The sequence below is a fragment of the Oncorhynchus kisutch genome, linkage group LG30, assembly GCF_002021735.2.
Source record: "Oncorhynchus kisutch isolate 150728-3 linkage group LG30, Okis_V2, whole genome shotgun sequence".
Classification (NCBI taxonomy): Eukaryota; Metazoa; Chordata; class Actinopteri; order Salmoniformes; family Salmonidae; genus Oncorhynchus; species Oncorhynchus kisutch.
The window spans coordinates 7,656,199-7,679,824 of NC_034203.2; the positions used below are offsets into that span (position 1 = coordinate 7,656,199).

General features: G+C 43.7%; 2 protein-coding genes across 4 annotated transcripts in view; one reads left to right on the forward strand and one right to left on the reverse strand.

The window, feature by feature from the left end:
• The window catches only part of LOC109875388 (low-density lipoprotein receptor-related protein 8), a 166,269-nt gene extending 148,196 nt beyond the window's left edge, over positions 1-18,073 (forward strand). The window contains exons 14-18 of the mRNA XM_031810710.1: positions 6,906-7,047; positions 8,105-8,257; positions 10,181-10,477; positions 12,698-12,766; positions 14,126-18,073. Of these exons, the coding sequence (XP_031666570.1) occupies positions 6,906-7,047; positions 8,105-8,257; positions 10,181-10,477; positions 12,698-12,766; positions 14,126-14,472 (1,008 nt within the window). The 3' untranslated portion in view covers positions 14,473-18,073. The remainder of the gene's footprint in view (positions 1-6,905; positions 7,048-8,104; positions 8,258-10,180; positions 10,478-12,697; positions 12,767-14,125) is intronic.
• A 1,438-nt stretch (positions 18,074-19,511) lies between these two features.
• Positions 19,512-23,626, reverse strand: part of LOC109874631 (KN motif and ankyrin repeat domain-containing protein 1) — a 42,389-nt gene continuing 38,274 nt past the window's right edge. For all 3 annotated transcript variants that reach the window (XM_020466627.2, XM_020466629.2, XM_031810711.1), the window contains 2 exons: positions 22,206-22,406; positions 19,512-21,048 (listed from right to left, as the gene is read on the reverse strand). In XM_020466627.2, coding sequence (XP_020322216.1) covers positions 20,950-21,048; positions 22,206-22,406 — 300 coding nt within the window. In that variant the 3' untranslated portion in view covers positions 19,512-20,949. The remainder of the gene's footprint in view (positions 21,049-22,205; positions 22,407-23,626) is intronic.

Sequence of the window (23,626 nt, forward strand, 5' to 3'; positions counted from 1 at the left end):
GAGGACAGATGCAGAGCCTCGGTCCGATGCCATTAAAATGTCATTTACCACCTTCACAAGTGCCGTCTCAGTGCTATGATGGGGTCTAAAACCAGACTGAAGCATTTCGTATACATTGTTTGTCTTCAGGAAGGCAGTGAGTTGCTGCGCAACAGCCTTCTCTAAAATTTTTGAGAGGAATGGAAGATTCGATATAGGCCGATAGTTTTTTTTATTTTCTGGGTCAAGGTTTGGCTTTTTCAAGAGAGGCTTTATTACTGCCACTTTTAGTGAGTTTGGTACACATCCAGTGGATAGAGAGCCGTTTATTATGTTCAACATAGGAGGGCCAAGCACAGGAAGCAGCTCTTTCAGTAGTTTAGTTGGAATAGGGTCCAGTATGCAGCTTGAAGGTTTAGAGGCCATGATTATTTTCATCATTGTGTCAAGAGATATAGTACTAAAACACTTGAGCGTCTCTCTTGATCCTAGGTCCTGGCAGAGTTGTGCAGACTCAGGACAACTGAGGTTTGGAGGAAAACGCAGGTTTAAAGAGGAGTCCGTAATTTGCTTTCTAATAATCATAATCTTTTCCTCAAAGAAGTTCATGAATTTATCACTGCTAAAGTGAAAGTCATCCTCTCTTGGGGAATGCTGCTTTTTAGTTAGCTTTGCGACAGTATCAAAAAGGAATTTCGGATTGTTCTTATTTTCCTCAATTAAGTTAGGAAAATAGGATGATCGAGCAGCAGTAAGGGCTCTACGGTACTGCACGGTACCGTCCTTCCAAGCTAGTCGGAAGACTTCCAGTTTGGTGTGGCGCCATTTCCGTTCCAATTTTCTGGAAGCTTGCTTCAGAGCTCGGGTATTTTCTGTGTACCAGGGAGCTAGTTTCTTATGAGAATTCTTTTTTGTTTTTAGGGGTGCAACTGCATCTAGGGTATTGCGCAAGGTTAAATTGAGATCCTCAGTTAGGTGGTTAACTGATTTTTGTCCTCTGGCGTCCTTGGGTAGGCAGAGGGAGTCTGGAAGGGCATCAAGGAATCTTTGTGTTGTCTGTGAATTTATAGCATGACTCCCGTAAGGACTCAGGAGAGGTGAAGTTCGAGAGCAGTGCGTCCTCCGAAACACAACCCAGCCAAGCCGCGCTGCTTCTTGACACAACACCCACTCAACCAGGAAGCCAGCCGCACCAATGTGTCAGAGGAAACACCGTACACACCTGGCAGCCATGTCAGTGTGCATTGCGCCTGGTGCAGCCACAGGAGTCGCTAGTGTGTGATGGGACAGGAACATCCCTGCCGGCCAAACCCTCCCCTAACCCGGAACACGCGGGGCCAATTGTGCGCCGCCCCATTGGTCTCCCGGTCACGGCCGGCTTCGACAGAGCCTGGACTCGAACCAGGTTCTCTAGTGGCACAGCTAGCACAGCGATGCAGTGCCTTAGACCACTGCGCCACTCGGGAGGCCTTAAGGATGATTTTGACATGAAGCACAAACATGCTAATATACTGTAGGTACCATGTCCTCCTAATTCAATATCTAGACAATTTTTTTTAATGTCTTTTAAATATCATTAGTTTCCGACTTGACTGTTCCCATTACCCTCCCCATTACCCTCCTGAGAACAGAAACTCCAGAAGTAGAGACAGTAATTAATGGCTCTACACAGACGGAGCGATCATTACCCTGGGCTGCTATCTTCTCCTAAACAAATATCAACACACGTTAGATTTTTTTATTTTTTACTGTGTATGTCTTTCATTGCTTGACTGTCCTTATTGACCTATGCAGACTAGGGACCCCAGACGGAAAGACATTCAAGTCATTGAATGGTGTAACGCTGACTGATGGAGCTATCATTAGCCGGGTGCTGCTGTGCCACGCAGCGCTTGATGTCTGTGTTTCGTCTCCCACTGCTGTGTGCGCGGGTGTGTGTTTAGTCTATGACTGCTGTGTGCGCCGGTGTGTGTTTAGTCTATGACTGCTGTGTTTGTTTTGTCTTCCCCTCTGGGACGACAGACTGTGCGGAATAAACAGAGGAGTTAGTGGAGAGGAGAGGGAGCTGAGAGCTGCCCAGAGCTCTGTTGTTGTTAGTGACACACACACTGCAGGCAAGGGCCACAACATTGGCACACACAGATGCAAGTGCGTGGGCACATATACACACACACACACACACTGCAGTCAGGGCCACAACACTGGCACACACATGCATATTGATGTACACACATACAGATTATTGCACGTACACACAGATTCTCGTATGCACACACACACTGCAGGCACAGCTATGACACACTGGCATCCACCCAGATTAAAGTTTTACTGCTGGCCCTAGTCATATCGCACACAGACAGGCTTGCAGCTGGGTAACGGGTGGGCCAGAGGGAAGTGTCTATGTGATGTGTGTGTGCTTATGCATACACAGCATGTGTTTGTGCGTGGTGCATTTGCTTGCTCCCAAGTAGGGCTGCGGTGGTCATGAAACTTTAGAACGTCTACATCGGGGATCATCAACTAAATTCAGCTGTGGCACAACTTTCTATTTTGCAGATGGTCAGGGGGCCGGAACATATTTACTAATAATTTGGGGACTGAAAATTGACGGCAAGAAGCCCAAACAGATATAATATTAGACTAAAACATAACAATTTTATACCTTGCTTACATTTGTATACCATCACATATACTGAACAAAAATATAAACGCAACATGTCAAGTGTTTGTTCCATGTTTCATGAGCTGAAATGAGCAATTCCAGAAATGTTCCATATGCACAAAAATATTATTTCTCTCAAATTTTGTGCACAAGTTTGTTTACATCCCTGTTAGTGAGCATTTCTCCTTTGCCAAGATAAGATGACAGGTGTGGCATATCAAGAAGCTGATTAAACAGCATGATCATTACACAGGTGCACCTTGTGCTGGAGACAATAAAATGCCACTCTAAAATGTGCAGTTTAGTCACATAACACAATGCCACAGATGTCTCAAGTTTTGAGGGAGCGTGCAATTGGCATGCTGACTGCAGGAATGTCCACCAGAGTTGTTGCCAGAGAATTTTATGTTAATTTCTCTACCATAAGCTGCCTCCAATGTCGCTTCAGAGAATTTGGCGGTACGTCCAAACAGCCTCACAACCGCAGACCACGTGTAACCGCGCCAACCCAGGACCTTCACATCCGGCTTCTTCACCAGCCACCCAGACAGCTGATGAAACTAAGGAGTATTTCTGTCTGTAATAAAGCCCTTTTGTGGAGAAAAACTCATTCTGTTTGGCTGGGCCTAGCTCCCCAGTGGGTGGGTCTATGTCCTCTCAGGCCCATCCTGAGGCTCTCAGGCTCACACTGCGCCGCTGCCCAGTCATGTGAAATCCATAGATAAGGGCCTAATTCATTTATTTCAATTGACAGATTTCCTTAAATTCACCGTGCATTTTCTTTCATTCTGAGCACCGTAGGTGGACGCTCGGCTTGGGCAATATACTGTTTATACCGTATACCGGGGTATTCTGAAATACCGCCGATATGAAATTCAATAGCGTTTAATTTTTTTTTACTGTAACTCAGTAACATTTTTGAAATTGTTGCATGTTGCATATTTTTGTTCAGTATATCTCTCTATTATGCGTGGGAATACTTTGGAACAGATTTCCAAAATTAAAATCACTTGGAGCTGATATGCTGGGGTTTTTATATTATTTTATGTCCAACAATAAAAAAGAAAAAAAGAAAATGATTGATTACAAAAAATTTGCAGAAAGCTTGGGGGGTTAAATCAAATCCTGCAGGCCACCAGTTGAGGAACCATTTTAAAAAGTGTAAAAAATCAATTTAATAAACACCATCACAATAATAAAGCCATCACAAAAAAATCCATGATTTATTTTAGGCAGGTCTTAAGAAATATTATGATATGAATAAAATATATTTCAGAAGAGCATATTCTGGAGTTGGCCTTGTGTTACTGATCTGGCTATATGCCTTGCCACTGGCCTAGGCTGTAGGCTAGTTCATTTAGCAGACAATATTTGCTTATGCCATTATTTCATATGATTTTAGAGTAAGAAGAATACAATTTGAACATAGCTGAATTAAATAAAGGATATTGTTCCCCAAAGGATTTCTGAGCGATTGCGCACATTGAGCAGCTGTTGAGTGATTATAAAAAGTGCTAATTTGAAACAGGTCCTATATGCTTAATATAGAGTTATTCAGCTACTTTAGTTGTGATACAAACCTTAGAATGTATTTTAAATCAAAACATATATGGGCTGCATGATTCAACTAATTTGAAAAAGTCAACAACAAAATGTATGGCCTCTGTTTATTGCCTCAGTAGACTGCACACGGTTGGGCATCAGTCTCATTCACAAGCGATACTATTTTCACCTATCAGACTATTCATCAATTGAATCTTGTCTTTACATATACAAAATAATATGTGTGGAATTTGTTTCGATCTACAATGGCCATTATCAAACGGGACATGTAATCCGTGTGCTCATATGCCAAGGTTGAGAAATAAATATAGTAGCCTAGCAATATAGCTGGGATCCTCCTCTTTTGAATAGAGGCAGTCAAAATATATTTTTTTCACACGTGATTGCATATAGAAATGTTGCGCAATTCCTGGGTTTATAAGAAAACGTAATTCATTCCTCGCATTGACCAGCTATTTGAGGAACTGGCTCTCGCTACGTGACAGGTGATGATGCCCTGTTCCCAGAGAGCTACCCTCCTGAAGGTTTTTGCTACCCTCCTGAAGGTTTTTGCTCCAACCTCAGATGTTACTCACCTGATTCAGCTTGTCGACCAGCTAATTATTGGCTTTGCATCCAAAATGCGTCCAAATGTCTGCCATTGTGTTTGGCTTTGACTTTGAAACAAGATCCACAACGACCATGGAATGTTTTAATTTGGAACGGGACCTCTAACTCCCATCATATATCCTCGTCATTCAGATTACTCATATTCAATCGTGTTTGATTTTCGATTTTATTTGCATTGATGTCGGAGTGATTAGAATGGTAAAAAAAAAAGACTGCAGAGTACCAGCCTATTTGCGACTTGAGAGCCGTTAGCAAATCGGGCTATTAACGGCCGTCAGCGCCATCCATTTACAGAGCGCAGTTTTGGAGTAGTTACCGTGACTCAACGGTCACGTGGAATTTGACAGCAATCATGACTCGTGACCACCGATGTGGCGGTAACACAATCACCGTTACAGACAAGTGTGTGTCACTTTCATCTCTCATTGGGACTGTCACAGCCTGTTTAGCCATTGTGGTTAATGACACCTACCCCACTGCCTTATTCCACTGTGGTTAATGACACATACCCCACTGCCTTATTCCACTGTGGTAATGCCATATACCCCACTCCCTTATTCCACTGTGGTAATGAAATATACCCCACTGCCTTATTCCACTGTGGCAATGACATATACCCCGCTGCCTTATTCCACTGTGGTAATGACATATACCCCACTGCCTTATTCCACTGTGGTAATGACATATACCCCGCTGCCTTATTCCACTGTGGTAATGACATATACCCCACTGCCTTATTCCAATGTGGTAATGACATTATACCCAGCTGCCTTACTCCACTGTGGTAATGAAATATACCCCGCTGCCTTATTCCACTGTGGTAATGACATTATACCCTGCTGCCTATTCCACTGTGGTAATGACATATACCCCACTGCCTTATTCCACTGTGGTAATGACATATACCCCTCTGCCTAATTCCGCTGTTGTAAGGACAATTACCCCGCTGCCTTATTCCACTGTGGTAATGACATACCCTGCTGCCTATTCCACTGTGCAAATTCCTAAAGAGACTCCTAACTCTCCGCTCCTAACATTGCTGGTGGATTGGAACGGAGCGTTTTAACAGCCCAATTGAATCCACAGTAAGAGCTCTACTTTTAAAAGTGCAAATCCTCTGTTGCATTGGTGCAGTAAGTAGCTAAAATGGAAAATATGTTCTTATTGAAAGCTGCTACAATCTTAAGACCAGTAAGAAAAAGCTTCTGCGGGAGGGTGGTTAATAATACATTCCTTATTGTCCATTTTGTGAGAGGAGGAAATGTCTTTCTACTCTAACTGACCATGTTTGACAATGTTAGCTTTTTGTTAAACATGCTCTACTTCAGTTTTATTAAGTGGATTGTAACTCACACACACACACGCACATTCCCCCTATACACACTTCTGTACCACAGGATGTGCTGTCTCGCCGCCGCACTCTAATGGGGATTAAGCCCATGGTTTCCACAGCAACCGTGGAACGATGCCAGCTCCCCTCCGCACAGCATCTTCCCGAAGGCTGATAACGTTAGGGGAATGTTCCCGGTAAACAGACAGGATATAATGAAATAAACAACCACAAGGTGACGTCTGGTTGCAGTCAGAGTTTGTTTAACCTCCCAACGGAGGAGCAGTGAGAATGCTCACCCTTTACGGTAGCACTGATGAGATCTCGGCAAGGATTTCTGCAGAGAGGGCGATAGCTAGACAGTTTTAACTGTAAAAGTACAGCTTATATTCACGTAACATCGCTTGAGAAGTCAGTCTGTCTGTCGTTCTCTTTTGTCTGACAATCAAATGTGTTTTTACAACAGCATGTTCCAAAAGTCCTTACTCTGGCTAGCCGCTCTAAAAGTCTTGTACTAGCTAGCTCAGCCTTTTATAAATCAGGCGAGAGAGACGACAAACTGCTGTCTGTCTACTGCATTCTTTTTTACAGATACCTATACACAATGCTAATTGACATAAAAAAAATTGACTGTGCTTTCATTGGCTCCCCTCCCTTTCTCCTGCCCCTTATCTGTCCACCTCCTCTTACTTTTTATCCCTCTCTCCTTCCCTCTCCTCCTTTTTTCTTATTCCCTCTTTCCATCTCTCTCCCCCCTTTCAGGACCGTATCTACTGGACAGACAGGGAGAGGGAGGCGGTGTACAGCGCTAACAGGCTAACCGGCCGAGATGTCAGCACACTGGCCGAGCACCTCAACGACCCCCACGACATAGTGGTCTTCCACCCACTCCGACAGCCCCAAGGTGTGTGTGTGTGTGTGTGTGTGTGTGTGTGTGTGTGAGAGAGAGCAAGTAAGAGAACAAAAAATAACTTGTTTTCTCTGTTCTGTCGGTGTACCTTTTTGTGTGTGTGTGTGTGTGTTTGAGAGAGAGAGAGAGAGAGAGAGAGAAAGAACAAGAAAGAGCTTGTTGTCTGGTTGTTTATCTGTGTCCCTAGTGTGTGTGTTATGCAATGCTTCTAGTACACTTCTCCCTATGACTGTACACATGTCCTTACCTGAGTACACAAGGTGTGAGTCATTCTTCCTCTGTGATCCTTTGAGACACACACACACACACACACACACACACACACACACACACACACACGGCAGGAAGCCTAGCGGTTAAGAGTGTTGGGTTGGTGGTTCGAATCCCTGAGCCGACTCTGTCGATGTCCCCTTGAGCAAGACACTTAACCCTAATTGCTCCCGTAAGTTGCTCTGGATAAGAGTGTCTGCTAAATTACTAAAATGCCATATAACACACAAACTACACTAGTTCCACCTGGTCTTCACAGATTGATCCCTGGTCTCATGTAACAGACCCATCACATTATTACATTAAGAAGCTAGTATTTACAAAGATCAAATGTGCCATGTGTATCTTAACAGTGCAGTTACACCAGAAACTACTATGTAGTTTCATGTTTTTATTATATGAATAAGTGAACAGTTTGCCTGGATTATCAATCATTCAAATGTATTTTATAAGTCCCTTTTTAGCAACCGCAAAGTGATTTACAGATACCCAGCTTGAAAACCCCAAAGAGCAAGCAATGCATAGGCCGACTAGCAAGGAATTCCTCAGATCTCCCCTGGCACGTTGGTTATTAGCCTATCTAGCTTGGTGTCAAAGTCAGCTAGAGAGACTCTCCTTACCCCAATGCGTCCGAGTCTCTGACTGTGTGTCTCTTTGGCTGCGTTTACACAGGCAGACCAATTCTGATATTTTTAGACCAATCAGATCAGCTCTTTTGCCAATAACACGGCCTTTTGTATTTCTGTCTCTGACTGTGTGTTTCTCTATTTCCCTCTCTAAGGCCCAGACAGCTGTAACTTGGGCAGTGAGGCCAACGGTGGCTGTGAGTACCTGTGTCTCAAAGCCCCCCAGATCACAGAGCACTCTCCCAAGTACACCTGCGCCTGCCCCACAGGACAGGACCTGGGGCCCGACATGCGGGGCTGTGTGCCAGGTGAGAGTGTGTGTGTCAGTGGGTGGCTGTTAGTGGAGGCTGGTGGAGGGAGAAAAGGGGTGATGGGCTCATTTGGTACCATCCATTCATTCCAACCATTACCATGAGCCTGTCCTCCATTTCAAAGTGACACCAGCTTCCACTGATGTGTGTGTTTTGCAGACCCCCGATATCCGATCTGGAGTGAGGAGTCACGACCTCTGCTGCTCGGCTACTGCGTAGCAACCTATCAGTGCCAAAGGCCTTGGTCTGCCCTAGAATGCCTATGTAAATTACGATCGGCAGAATGGCGAAAATGTGTTTTTAGAAGCCCATTTTGGTTTATTATATCAAGTTTGATCCCCACTGTGAATTATTTTTAAGTTCGCTACAATATTTAATTAAATATTGATCCATTCTGACTACTACATTTGTCGTAACACAGAACCACATGCTGACAGACCAATCACAGGCCGGTAGGCTACGAGGAGGCTCGCCCTCATGCAAGCTCTTTGCACATGTCTCTCAGGCAGGATTAAAATGACTACATCGACCATGATCCTTTGATAATTCCGGTCATTTTCTCTATGATCCTTAGCAATTTTTTGGAGCCATTCAGCCCCATACAGCAATATGGCTCGCTTTAAATACAAAAGTATGTGGACATACTCAAATTAGTGGATTCGGCTATTTCAGCCACACCCATTGCTGACAGTTGTATAAAATCGAGCACACAGCCATGCAATCTCCATAGACAGACATTGACTTTCAACATGGCACCGTCATAGGATGCCACTTTTCCAATAAGTCAGTTCGTCAAATTTCTGCCCTGCTCGATCTGCCCCGGTCAGCTGTTAAGTGCTGTTATTGTAAAGTGGAAACGTCTGGGAGCAACAACAGCTCAGCCGTAAGCTCACAGAGTGCTGAAGCACATTGCGCGGTAAAAATTGTCTGTCCTCAGTTGCAACACTCACTACCGAGTTCCAAACTGCCTCGGAAGCAACGTCAGCACAATAACTGTTTGTTCGGGAGGTTCATGAAATGGATTTCCATAGCCGTGCAGCCGCACACAAGACTAAGATCACCATGTGCAATGGCAAGCGTAGGCTGGAGTGGTGTAAAGCTCACCGCCATTGGACTCTGGAGCAGTGTAAACACGTTCTCTGGAGTGGTGAATCACACTTCAGTCCGACAGAGAAATGTGGGTTTGGCGGATGCCAGAAGAACGCTACCTGCCCCAATGCATAGTGCCAACTGTAAAGTTTGGTGGAGGAAGAATAATGTTCTGGGGCTGTTTTTCATTGTTTGGCCTAGGCCCCTTAGTTCCAGTGAATGGAATTCTTAACGCTACAGCATACTATGACATTCTAGACAATTCTGTGCTTCCAACTTTGTGGTAACAGTTTGGGGAAGGCTCTTCCTGTTTCAGCATGACAAAGCGAGGTCCATACAAAAAGGGTTTGTCGAGATTGGTGTGGAAGAACTTGACTGACCAACACAGAGCCCTGACCTCAACTCTATCAAACACCTTTGGGATGAATTGGAATGCCGACTGCGACCCAGGCCTAATCGCCCAACATCAGTGCCCGACCTCACTTATGCTCTTGTGGCTGAATGGAAGGAAGTCCCCCGTAGCAATGTTCCAACATCTAGTGGAAAGCCTTCTCAGAAGAGTGGAGGCTGTTATAGCAGCAAAGGGGGGACAAACTCCATATTAATGCCCATAATATTGGAATGAGATGTTGGACGAGCAGGTGTCCACATACTTTTGGTCATGTAGTGTACTTCCGGCACCATCGGGAGTTTTCCATAGTTGAGGTTTGATTGAGTAAAACTCTATTATGATGATCTTACTGTTCTAATCTTGTAAAACAGCTACATATAGTTGATATGGCATACATACAAGGATGTAATGTAACTAATTGTATTTCCTTGTTCTTTTAGTAAATGAGACTATTACCACACCGTCGCCATTCCCCACCGGCTCGGTAGCCATCATCACGGCAAGTATCGAGGAGGACAAAGAGGACTCCCATTCCACTTCTGGGTTGTCCCAGGCAGATGCCGGGGTCCGCCACCTCACCCCCGCCCCCTCCAGCACCCCAGAACTCCTCCTCATCGCCAAACCTGGGGCAGAGGTGAAGGAGAAAGATGGCCGGCGTTTGGATCACACCACCTCCACTACAGTAGGGTCTGGGGACACTAATGTCATCAAGGAGGACAGCAACCTCTCTCACCACTGTAAGTAGCCATCAATGTGTGTGTGCAGGTCTGTCTGTGTGTGTACCTGATATGTATCTGTGTGTACTATGTTTAATTGACATGAATTTGTTGTAATTACCTACAGTTCTTGAGCAAGATCGCAATATTTAATATTTCAGAAACCAGCTCTTTGTAGACCTGTTGATGTTCTAGCCCTCCTGTCAGATTTGGAACTGGTTAGGACAATGAGGGAAAGGGGGACAAGTAATTACCTACAGCTATTAGCATGGAAGTGGGATTTCCAGCAGTTTACAGCGATACAATGATCAGTTCACCTGAATTTTACATGATCATATTTCAGAAACCATCTATTTCCTGGACATTATGGGAGCAAATGCCACTCTATTCCCTATATGCACTACTTTTAACCAGGGCATATAGCGCACTATATAGGGAATAGGGTGTCATTTTGGGCACAGCCAGAGTGTGTTATCTGATGAAGCTTAGCCTCTTCCACCACCTCTTTGTCTCCTGACAAATACTGCTTCATTTCCAAACCAGGGTTTCTGTTACCTGGCAAAAGCCCCCCCAAAAGAGTGTTGCCCAATGCAAAATAATGCTTTTTATTAATTGATAGAAATACCAGTCGATGGAAATACGTTTGATCTGTAGGTTAATTTGCATACTTTTTCATAATTCAATTGGCCTGTGTGTGTATTTTCGCTAGTTGTCATGTATGTTATTTATTCAACACAACAATCACACACGCACAGCATGTAGAGCCTATTTTGAGCGGGATTTCTCCTGCAGCTCCTCAACATGTGCTTTTATAAGCCCATTCATTGCGCAACAATTCTAAATGCAATCGCCTATTAATAACAGTTTTGGTGAACAATTAAAAAGAGCTACTATTTTGTTTTCTGAACTGGTAATTGAAGCTCACCTCCCCATTCACCATTCAAGTGCAGACGACAGGCTATCAGCGAGTCACCCACCGCTTTGTAATGTGAGCTGGAGACAGTATGCGTTCTGAAAACATACTTAATGGTTTGAAACCTGCATGTTTTATTTCATATTATGATGATGTCTTGCCTTGCTTCAAAGTTGCTTATTGCCAAAAATCTGACCACAGAAACGTGGAGGCAATTATTTTTATTAAGACTTCATTGTCGGCATGTGAATTTCAAGCTCCGGGAAGCTTATAATTATCCTACCATTGCTACCGATCTGCGTGCCGTTTATGATTTTCCTATGCGCATTTTTCGTTTCTCAAAATCATTGTCATGTGGTTAATTGTAAAAAATCTGAATTAAATTGATACCAATCTAAAAGTTAAAAAATGCAACTCATTTGAGATCTCCAGCCTCTGCCATATGGACACATTGATACGCCGCGATCCATTGGCAGCTAAAGAAACGAGCGCATAGAACTCACAGCCTATTGGCCAATGCAGCAGTAGGCCTATAACTTCCATTGCTCTTTCACACCGAGGATGGGTGACTATTGAGGGGGAGATTGTTGAAAGAAAATTCAATAGTCTACTCTGGGGAACTATAGTTTTAATATAATATAATTCGCAATGGGTGTTATTAAAACAGACTTCGCTGACTTACTGCGTGAGATGAAGAAAAAATGACTTGGAAGCTCAGGCTTATTAGTGGGGGTGATGTGGTGAATTAAGAGAATCAGAAATCCAACATCCCCAAATGGTCCCTTTCCTAAGTTGTTTCATCTTTAGATTCCCACTCTTTCTAAATTTTTAACTGAGATTTTCATCTCTCTCACATATGGAACCTCTCTCATCAGGTGCGCTGTTTAGAATGGTGTTTTCCTGCGAATTTCATTTTGGCAAATGTTAGAAACGGACGTTTTATCGGTTATTTCATGACAGGGAGTTCCATGTTCTGTTAAGATGAGTTACCATAATCAAAATGGGATTCCTGAGCACCGTGGGTGGACACCCTAATGGGTTACAAACCCAATCCATATGGGTCTGGTAAATTTCTCAAATGGCCGGTAAATTACAATCTTCCCGGTCACGTTGTCTGGTGCCACATTTTCCTAATGGAAACCCTGTTCCAAACGCACACACACACTTAATAGCAGGGCTAACCACGCTCTCTCTCTCTCCCACTTTTATTTTCTTCTCTGACACTCCCTATCGGTTTTTCTCACTCTCTCTCTCCTATGTCCCTCTCTTGCTCTGTCACTCCTATGTCCCTCTCTCTTTCTCTTGCCTCCATGCCGCCTCCTCTGTAGCTGGAAGTGAGCATTTTCTCCTGGGGGAGAACCTGACAGTGGCAGTTCTGGGAGTAGTCATCCCTATAGGTAAGTACATGTCCTCTATCTGTACCCCCACAGGGGCTGCGTCTCCTGTCTGACCGGCTATATTTAGTCTCCCTACTATGCCTGGGTTCAAATAGTATTTTAAATCGTTCAAATACTTTTTGTTTGCCCCAGCCGCCTAGAGTGCCAGATGGAGGGTCCATTAAGCCAGATATGTTCAATCAGGCATAGATAAAAGTAGTTAAAATGATTTCAAGTAGTATTTGAACCCAAGCTTGCTATATTTAGTCTATTGTCTACACTATCCACTGATCCTGGTTCAGTTTGGACCAGAGGGACCATGCCTAGAGACATGGCCACTCAGAAACCATTGTGTGTCTGTGTCTTGACATTCTGCCACTGCATATCCATTCATTTATTGTGTGTTGGGTGCGTTGCAACCAAAACAACCATGGTGGCAGGCGGGTTTGTTTGGATATATTATTGCAGGCAGTCAGAAAACACGCATTCCAAATGGAATAATACTGACTGAAACAGTGGGGGAGTACATGGATTTGTTCAATAAGAAACACTTATTTATTTTTTAACACAACCCTATGCTACTCTTCTTTTCTGGGGCGCTGACCGCATATTGAAGGCATTTGGGAAATGCCAGTCTCTCCTGCCCTTCTAATGACAAGGGTGATGGGCACACAGGTCAGCAGGTCATCAGTCTAAATAACCCAGCAATTTTTGTGGTTGCCCCCCTTCACCTGGCAACGCCTCTCCTCTGCATTAAGTATATAAATATAATATAAATATTATATTGAAGTAGCAAATTAAGTCATGTTAGCTTCCAGACACACTTCTCGCTCAATACTTAAATGTATTAGTCAAATATACAACACCAAAAGATTATAGTAAATTCTCAGTTTAATGAGCTTGCTGGAAGCGTGCTGGACAGTTTGCGGTTCCTCTGTTACAAACCGTACTTCACTGCCCAAAAGTCCAAATTCCCACTGTTTTTCATGAATACTGCCTCAAGCTCAGTTTTGCCAAGATCTCTCAGAAATTTCCCATCTGGCTTGGCTTGGGGTCATGGGTACACATACCCTAGTTGGCTCCAGAAGTTCTGTGACAACTATATGGGTACCTGCCTACAAACCATGCTCTTCGAAGTTATGAGATTATTCCCTGATCATAATGTCAATTGATCCGCCAAGCCTAGCACAGAAATCCCCAGCAAAAGGCCAGTTCACTCCGTCCCCTCCCCCTCTGTCCACCTGCATGTCTTGATTTGCTATACTTCCGCTCTGTGCTTGTCATCTCACGATGCTCATGGTCCGACAACATTAACACTCCTCCATCTTCCCCGTGTCCCCCCATCCCTTCCCCCTGCCACTGTGTGTTAAACGCATGCAGTTCCTATTGTTGCCACAGTGGTCTTCGGTCTGCTCTGCACTGGCGTCTACCTGGTTTGGCGGAACTATCGTGTAAACTCTACCAAGAGTATGAACTTTGACAACCCCGTTTACCGCAAGACCACAGGCGAGGGCGAAGAGGACGAGATTCACATCGGACGGACGGACAGTGGCATGAGCGGCCAGCACGGGCATCACCCGTACCCAGTTGGAGTGGGGTGTGGCGTAGTCGGCGGGGGCGGAAATACATGCCCTCAGTTTATCGCTCTACCACTGGGTGGCAGTATGCCCGACCCGGGGACTCACTGGTACACGGAGCAGCCTATGCTGTCCACTACGGCTAAGTGAGGTGGGCAAAGTGGGAGGATGGAGACTAGACTAAATGGCTGCTCAGGGGGTTAATTTTCAAGATGGCTGCTGCTCAGGCGCACACACATACACACATGCACACACACACAGTACCAAGGTCAGGGGTCACTCACTGAGTCTGTTCAAGGGATGGACATATGATGTTCTCATCACATCCAGCCATTCGGGACCATGCTGTGCCAATTCATCACACAAAATTGACAGTTTGACACTTTCTAAGGTTTATTTATGTTATATCAGAGTTGGGGTTGGTTCGGTTTGAATTCCTGTCAATTCAGTTCTTGAATTCTCTATGAATCAATTGAATTTAGATCACTGGACTTGAGTTGCAACTGAGTCGACACCAATTCTGGATGTTTTTCAATCACTTTTGATCAATTTCAGCAGTATCGAGCGGTGCTATCTGTCTCACGTTTAAGGCCGAGAGGAGTTCCAAAAGAGTCATTTTGCCCTTGACGTTATAAATCTATGCTCTCCATTTTATATCCCTGGTGGATCCTCATTCTCTGGCTTTTTAGGGGGAGGTTTAAAATGAGGGCAGCACCTTAGTTGATGGGACAATCTGTATAGTTTTAAGCTATTAATTCAACACGTTTTATCGTTCACCTCACGATTACTAAAGATGTCATGGTGTTTTGTTATTCTGGTCAGGGCTTTTGTCTTGGAGTGGAGTGAAAGGTTTGAGAGAGGTTGTTGTGTGTGTTTGCATGTAGGTGTGTGTACCTACTGTCTACAGTTCTTCTTTGACGTTATCCTTATTGAACCTAAAAGGCTACAAGAGGACAAGCAGGGCAAAGGGTCGTTGAGAAAGTTTTGTGGCAGCTTTTGGATCCAAAAGAAAGCGTAAGGCTTAGCCCAGAGTAGCCTTTGTAGTAATTAACGGTAGGCTGGATTTTTAGGCCCAGTGAAGACGTCTAGCTAGTGGCTAACAGTATCCGTGTTAAGGCTTTTGTGTGTGTCTACGACATGTCTCTAGACAATTAGGATGCGGCAAGTATTGCTGGTCAAATCTACATTTCATTTATACTCAGGCTGACTGTCTGTAGATCATCACTACGGTGAAAACGGTTCTACTTTGACCCTGCCACAGTGTCCATTGTCACGAGTAGATAGAGCCACTGGCGCTACATAACCATGACAATAAATTCCAAACGCCTGATTGACAGCTAGCTAGCTTGCATTAGCATACAGAATATACATACATTTAATATTATGGACGACTGTATTTGCACCCTTGTCTCTTTGCCGTTGGGAGTGAAGACTCCAAAGATTCTCAACAACAACAAAATCCTGGTTAGCAATTGGTAGACAGCTTAATTCAACCTGTAATCAAACTGACTTTAGCTGAGCTGGCTATCTAGTCAATCTAATTCCAGACTAGGTGTGAGTATGAGAAATCAAACAAACAAATATTAATCTCTTCTCAGGAGAAAGGCAGCTTCCTCCTTGTTTTCTCATTTATACGAAGGATAGAATGTAAGTCACTATCACGTGACAATATAATGCTCATGATGTCAACTTTGTGTTTATACAAACAAACCAAGTTTGTAAATATAATATAGATGATATCACTGCAACAACATGTTAATAGATGGACTAAAAACCAGCCTTTAGGTATGATAATGAGAACAGAGTTGGCTAGAGCAGAATTAGCTAGCTAGAAGGCTAATGTTTAACTAGGCTAAAGCAGAACCAGATATGGCTAATGGCTACCAGGCTAATGCTTAGCTAACAGTTTGAGAAAAGCAATTAGAGGGTTGTTGTACTGAGGTGAATCGTTTAGGCTATTATTCTCCTCTTTTTAGCTGTTTTCCATGGCCACAGGTGAATTTGTCATCTGTTATTGTTGATTTTATTTCCCCTTTATCTACTCTCTTTGTCAGTACAACACACACACAGAGTCTCTCACCCTTAAGAGATCACACACAGGGGGTATTCTATTAGTATCCCCATTAGCTGTTGAGATAGCAGCAGCTACTATTCCTGGGGTCCGCACAGAACATGAAGCATGACATAATACAGAACATTAATAGACAAGAACAGCTCAAGGGCAGAACTCCATAAATTGGACGGAACTACAGAAACATTCACTTACACTAGGAAGATACTATTTACACGCAGCATGCATACTCACTCGCCCTTCACAAACACAAGCATTACACTTACCCCAAAGACTGACAGAAACACACACACACACACACACACACACACACACACACACACACACACACACACACACACACACACACACACACCAGACATGCTAAACACAAACATCCATGCCCCTGTCTTCATTCTTTGAGAAGATGTCAATATGAGCTCTCATATAGGAGGCACTCAGTCAGTGGGAGGTCGACTGCTGACAAAAGGCCCCTGTCAGCTATTTTGGTGGCCGACATCACTGTGGCACATTTTTTAGGTTGCTTCCTAAATGGCACCCTATTCCCTTTATAGTACACTACTCTTTTTATTTTATTTTTTATTACCAGGACCCATAGGGCTCTGGTCAAAAGTAGTGCACTATGTAGGGAAAAGGGTGTCATTTGGGACACGGCCTTAAACAGTAATGAGGTTCAGTCAGGTTGGATTCTCCTGTCAGTAAACACAACTGTCTTTTGTCCACGTCTCCTTTTGTCCTGTCCCGCACATTGGTGATCCGCTCAGAAAATAGAAATTTCTGAGTCCCCTCCATTGTAGTATTGTCGATCACGGTGATGGGATGAAATAGGATTTGGTAAGAGCCAGATTGAATAGGTGTGTGTAGTGGGGGTGGATATGTGTGTGTGCCTGTGTGTGTGTTTATGCGTGTGTGTGAGTATTTGTGTTCATTTCACAGCCATATTGGAAATGTTTTGTACACTTTGTTGCCCAGCCCTCTCAGAATGCCTTCTGTATTGTGTGTGTTGCATGAGAGAACGTGTGCGTACTCGTGCGTGTGTGTGTGTGTGTGCGCATGTTTGTCAGAACGAGTGCATGTGAGTATGTATGTTCTTGGGACCGGGGTAGCTGCGAGGGTGTTTTTTGAAATCATGATTTGTAAATACATTTTCATATTGCAAACCAGTTTTTGATAAAGTATTATACAATTCTGTAAAAGAAAAATATGTACATAAGATTTTAGATAAGAATAAAGTGTTGATGACAGTATATTAATTTATTTGTATAAAAGAGCACTGCATTCCCTGATTGTACGAAATATGAATTTTCCGCCCAAGTGTTTTGTGTTGTTAGTTGGTCTTGCTTCATTTGTTAACCTTTTCTCTTTCCAAATGTGTACTTCTTTATCAGTACAAGTAATACAACGTGGTTCCTCCTCAATATCTTCCAGTATCTCATTGTTTCTCAAGTTTTATAATATTGAATGATTTGTTTTCTGGTGCCTTTTTCTCTCTCTCTTTTTTTGTTTGTTGTACTGCTGTTTCGCTGTGGGAGATGGGTTCTTTTCAAGCAACTTCTGTAACATGCAAATAAGAACATCTGCACCCAGAATTGACAATAACGGTCTCGCTCACCTTTTTATTATTTCATGAAGTTGTTCTTAAATATCTATATATTGATATATAAAACTTTATTGCAAATCTCTTCCTGGTGTCTTTAAAAAAAATCTCCCATCTCCTTCTCTTAATATTTGTATCTTCATATGTTTACAGACATAATTTCTGTCAAGAGCACCTATCGAGACACCCAAATACATTAGACTGACCAAGAATCTCTGGGACTTTCGGCACGGTCTTATGTGGACTGCGTCTGCACTGTAGTTATAGAGTAGTCCATTTGCGATGCCTTCTGTTAAAATGGCGTAGCTGGCGGAAGACACTGGACATTACAGGTGTGTATTCAAGAGCGGGGAGTGAGAGCGTCCGCGAGCAAACCAAGTCACAGACTCCGCATCGTTGCTAACTAGCAAAAATTGTCTCATTCCACGAGGATGCTAACTTTTGAGGCAGCCATTTTGACAGCCCGAAAAGTTAAAATCGCCATTCATCTGCATAGTTCCTTTATGATCCCCATTTAAACAGGAAATTATGAAGGATGCATAGGGAGCCCAGTTGAACTTTGGGCCAGACAGGGATACGTCACAGATGTTGGTCCTCCAGACTAGAGCCCAGATGGACACCTTAAATCCGAGCCCCGTGAACACTGGTTGGGGATGAGGGAGAGGATGGAGCTCTTCATCCTACTGTGACAGTGATGCATCACACACACACACCAGATACCGTATGAATATAAATGACATGCACTATGTCTCTCTTTATATTTATGTGGTTTTGCAGTTGTTGCTGGATTCCGTAACAGGGATGGAAGTGTGTGTGGTTCTGTGTTGGTGTGCTTGCATGCTTATGTGCGAGCGGGCGTGTGTGTGTGTGTGTGTGGCTGTAATAGATACAGTATATTGCTGACTCAGTCTCTTCTTTGTGTGATGGGGATGCAACACTGCAGGCGTGGGGTCAGTGTGACAGACAGCAACAGGCATCCTGGGGATCCCATGGGGAATTGTGGGGCTTTGCTGCCATGGCGATAAAGCCAACCACGTGCACACACACTCTCTCTTTCACTATCACACACACTGACTCTATCTCAGTCTTATTTCTCACACACAATTTCCATCTCTCCATGCAGCCAAGCCTCACACATACATACACATACCAGCATAGAGAAAGAGACCTACTGGTCCAGTACCAAGAATTCATATAATCTATTATGGCTGACAGGGCATTGTATTTCAAAGTGTAAGCGCAAGGTGGATTACTTTGAATGCTTGTATGATTATTATAATACTAGTAATGGATTGGAGCTTTTCGTAAATGCTAAAAGCATTTTGGCATTTCATGGGGGCGGACTCACCTTATCCAGATGCACTGCTACCAATGAGTAGCACTCACCAGAAAAAAATTGTGTGTCATATTACAACGGGATTGTATACCTCCTAATCCCGTACATACAGAATGTACGTGTCTGAATTGAAAGACATTCAGCCAGGACAGCATTCATTGCATGCATGCAGTTATAACAGAATGGAAAAGTAGCGCCATCCGCTGGCCATTTATGTCATTACATAGACAGAGTACAATGGATGTCATGTGTTTTGCCCCATATCAATGCAAAATCATTGGCAAAAACATCAGACATTTAATTAAAACTGTCATATGTCAGCAATTTTGCTTAGCTTTAAGAGTAATGCATACAAAATGAGTAGAGAAATCCACTGTATGGTTTGTCTATAATGGATTTTGATAATAAGGAAACAAACTTTACGAGTATAGCGCACTGATATTTTAAAATACATGCAACATTTTGCTGATAGTGGGAAACAGTTCAATCCAGACAAGCATCAATGTAAATGTACTGCCTATTTACTGTAATAATTATCTCTAGCTGAATGAAATGCCCAGAGGGTAGTGGTGCAGACCTGAATACCAATTAGATTCGATTTCTCTGAGATTTCTATATTATCCAACACAGTTACTCTCTTCCCTGTTGCACATGGTAGAGATGGTGTAAGGCAGAGTCAAAATAATAGATATTAAAAATAGAAGCCCCACTGTACAATCACAGAATAAAGGCCATGTGAAGAGATGTAAAGGTGTTGACACACAGATAGAACATTGTCACTCCCCTAATGCCATACAGGGGATAACGACACTGAAACGTATACAGTACCAGCAGAACAATCAACCCATCCACCCATTGGTGGTCCAGCATGTACTGTAATAATGCATTTTCTAAAATAACACTGGGATAGACGGCTCGAGGTCTCAAGGGCCGCAGTTTGGCTGTTTTTTAAAATGTTTTTAAATCTCCCATTGTGGAACTCGGCTGACGAGTCCACTTTGCTATTTGCCCAGGTATGAATAGACACCTGGATCTATTTTAATAGGCAAGGACAAAAACCAGCAGACAATAATCGCACTCCAAGTTTGGAGCAGTGCAAGCCTGCCACAATAACACTTCCACTAGCACATAAGAGTCTTAAAATCAAATGTTTTCCTGTCCAGGAACAGGAAGTGGACTGAAGAGCTAACTCCAAGCATGGTTGGGAATAGTGAATGATATTGACCTCCCAACCTGAACCTTAGTGGCCCAAGACGGAGATGAGAAGAGAGACGGGCCACCTCCGAATCAGACGGGCAGAGGTGAGGGATCTTCGGCTGTGTCTGAAATGGCACTCTATTCCCTACTGTATAGTGAGTGCACTACTCTTGGCCAGAGCCTAGTACTTGAAGTCAGTGAGAAATGCTAACATGACATGCTGAGCTCAGTAAGTGGTGAGTGTTGGAGAAGTCAAGTGACAGCCAAAAGGCTACCAACACAGTTTTCTACCATAGCTTTTAGATGTACTTAGCTAGTAGTCAAAAGTGTACTATATACAGTAGGGAATAAGTTGCCATTTAGGATTGGACATTCCTTGCACTGTGGCGTCTTTGACCTATCCACGGGAACAAGGGGGTCAAGGTCTCAGAGAGATGTCCCAGCATGTGTGTGGTGGGCCTGGATGAGGGCTGTGATGTCACCGTAGGACCCCTGCTGGGCCACGAAGAGGGCCGTGCGACCACGCTGGAAGAGGAAAAGAGGCGGAAGAAAGCAGAGAAGGTCAACACTTGAGGTATGCGCGAAGGCAGTGTTTCCCAAACCTCTGCTCGAGTACCTCCATTTAAAAATATATATATTCCAGTACTAACACAGCTGAACTAATGAAGGGTTTGATGATCAGTTAACCAATTGAATCAGGTGTGCTTGTACTAGAATACATCAAGTAAGTGGAATGGGTGGGGGTACTTGAGGATAGGTTTGGCACACACTACTAAGGTATGTAACCATGCTAAACGACAGTGATATAGACAAAATGAGAGATAACGGTAGAGTGCACATTCCCGGGTGAATTAGAATTTATACAATTAACACTTTTGCATCTAGGATAGTGTCAATTCAAGGCAGGAGGCCCTTCATCGTGAGAGCTTTCCGCTCCTCTTTTTAGTGAGCTAAGCGTGACTGCCTGGCTAACGCTCTGCTAGCTCTCTGTGGATTAATGAAGCCTATTGTAGAGGCAAACCTCACTGGGCTACGACGAGCTAATCGCTGAGTCAAGGGATGCCCCCCAAATGGCACCCTATTTCCTATTTAGTCCACTACTTTTGACCAAGGCCCATAGAGAATAGGGTTCCACTTGGGACGCAACCAAGGTATTTGGGCTTTCAAATGCTTCAAATAGCCTAAGCTGCTCTTTCAGCAAAGGCGCTAATTCTAGTGAGAAAAGAGGGCTGACATCCTGTTCACATTGAATCTTATAATGGCAATACTTGAGGCACTCTTATCCCCCCCCCAGGGGTGTATTTTGTATACTTGTCCACTAGGTGGTGTAGGGTCTGGGTGTTAGATGTATTGCTTACTCCTGAAGTCGTGGTTAGTAACTGAGGGCCTGCAGGGGGGTGGGGGATTGTGTGGTTGTGTGTGTGAGCATCCATATCTGTGTTTGTGTGTATGATAAAGTGCATGGCACTGTTAATCTGTTTCTCTTCCTGAGTTGTCCAACAGGCACAATGAGAGCCAGTGACATACTGCAGGCATAGACTTCCTGTTAGCACCAGATACCAAATCCTGACCTACTGCACAGGGCAAAACCTGTTTAAGATGCTACTACACACTATGCGTGGAGTGTGTGCGTCTATGCACATGTGTTTGTGTATTCTCTAGTCTATCCATCCAACACTCACCTGGTCTGTGAGGCTGGTGTCACACTCGGCCCTCTCCAGCAGAAGCCAGGCGACGTGTGTGTGGCCCCTCTCACAGGCACACATGAGGGCCGTGGCCCCCTGGCGGTCCTGGACATTGGGGTCTGCCCCGCAGCGTAGCAGCAGACGCACCATCAGGCCCCGGCCATGTCTCACTGCTAGCATCAGAGCTGTCTGACCCCCCTGGAGGGAGATAGATAGGGAGAGGAATGAGGAGGGCCAAGCGGAGAATCATCTCAATATGCCGAGCTGAAACTGACTGGCCATAAGGAAGTTGTGGCAAATTCCTGGTGGGATGGTTCATCTTTAGGCCAGTCTTATGGGAGAATATTTGACTGTGTGTTTAAAAGAGAGAGAAACAAAGTATGCAGACTAGGCCTATGGTGGTCATGAAATGTTGTCCGCAGGTTATTGTTATGCAAAAGACTTCCGGTCTCATGGTAATTGACCGTTAATGTCTCCGCGCATATAAGCCGTTGATGTCTTTGGAACATTTGACAAAGTTGAATTAATCCATTTAATATACACCATCACAATGAATCCACAATTTATTTTAGGCAGGTCTAAAGAGACATTATGATGTGAAGAAAATGTGTTTCAAAAGAACAGAAAATTAGTTGGCCTACTGTATTATATCTGGCTATGCTCCATTCCATAGGCTGTAGGCTGGTTCATTTAGCAGACAAGATATGCTTATAAGTCCCGTGCCATTATTTTATATTATATGATTTTGTAGTAAGAAGAATATAATTGATCATAGCTGAATGAAATAGAAAGGATATATAATCCCATTCTGGAGAGAGTGCGCATATGATGTGGATATGTTTAGCCTAAAAGGGATAATTTGAAACGGGTCCTATAAACTAGATTTTGAGTTATTTGGCAACTTTAGTTGGGTATGATGCAAATCTTAGAATGTCTTAGAAATCAAAACATACCTATGGGTATGCATAAACTCTTAATATGCATACGGGTGTTTTAAATGAATCATCACCTTATAGAAAGCGCTGTCCATTTCGTTGTGTTTGGCTTTGAAACAACATCCACAGCGACCATGTTTTCCACTCCGTTTCAACCTGCTGCTAAACTTCTTCAAATTGATCACAGTGAGCTGAATTTTAAAAGCATGATACTGTTTTGATGATAATAGTCTTTGATGTGGTTTTTTGCATTTATGTCAGAGTGGGTAGAGGGACAGTAGAGCCCTGAGTACCAGGCCATTAGCGACCCGATGGTCGTTAGCGAGTTGGGTACTACCAACGCATTTCCAGAGTGCAGAAGAGAAGATTACCGTGATGGTCACGTGGAATTTTACTGCGGTCATGACTCATGACTACCGGAGTGGCAATAATACAGCCACCGCAACAGCCCTAGGCGTGGCCCGTTAAGACATGTTATTATGG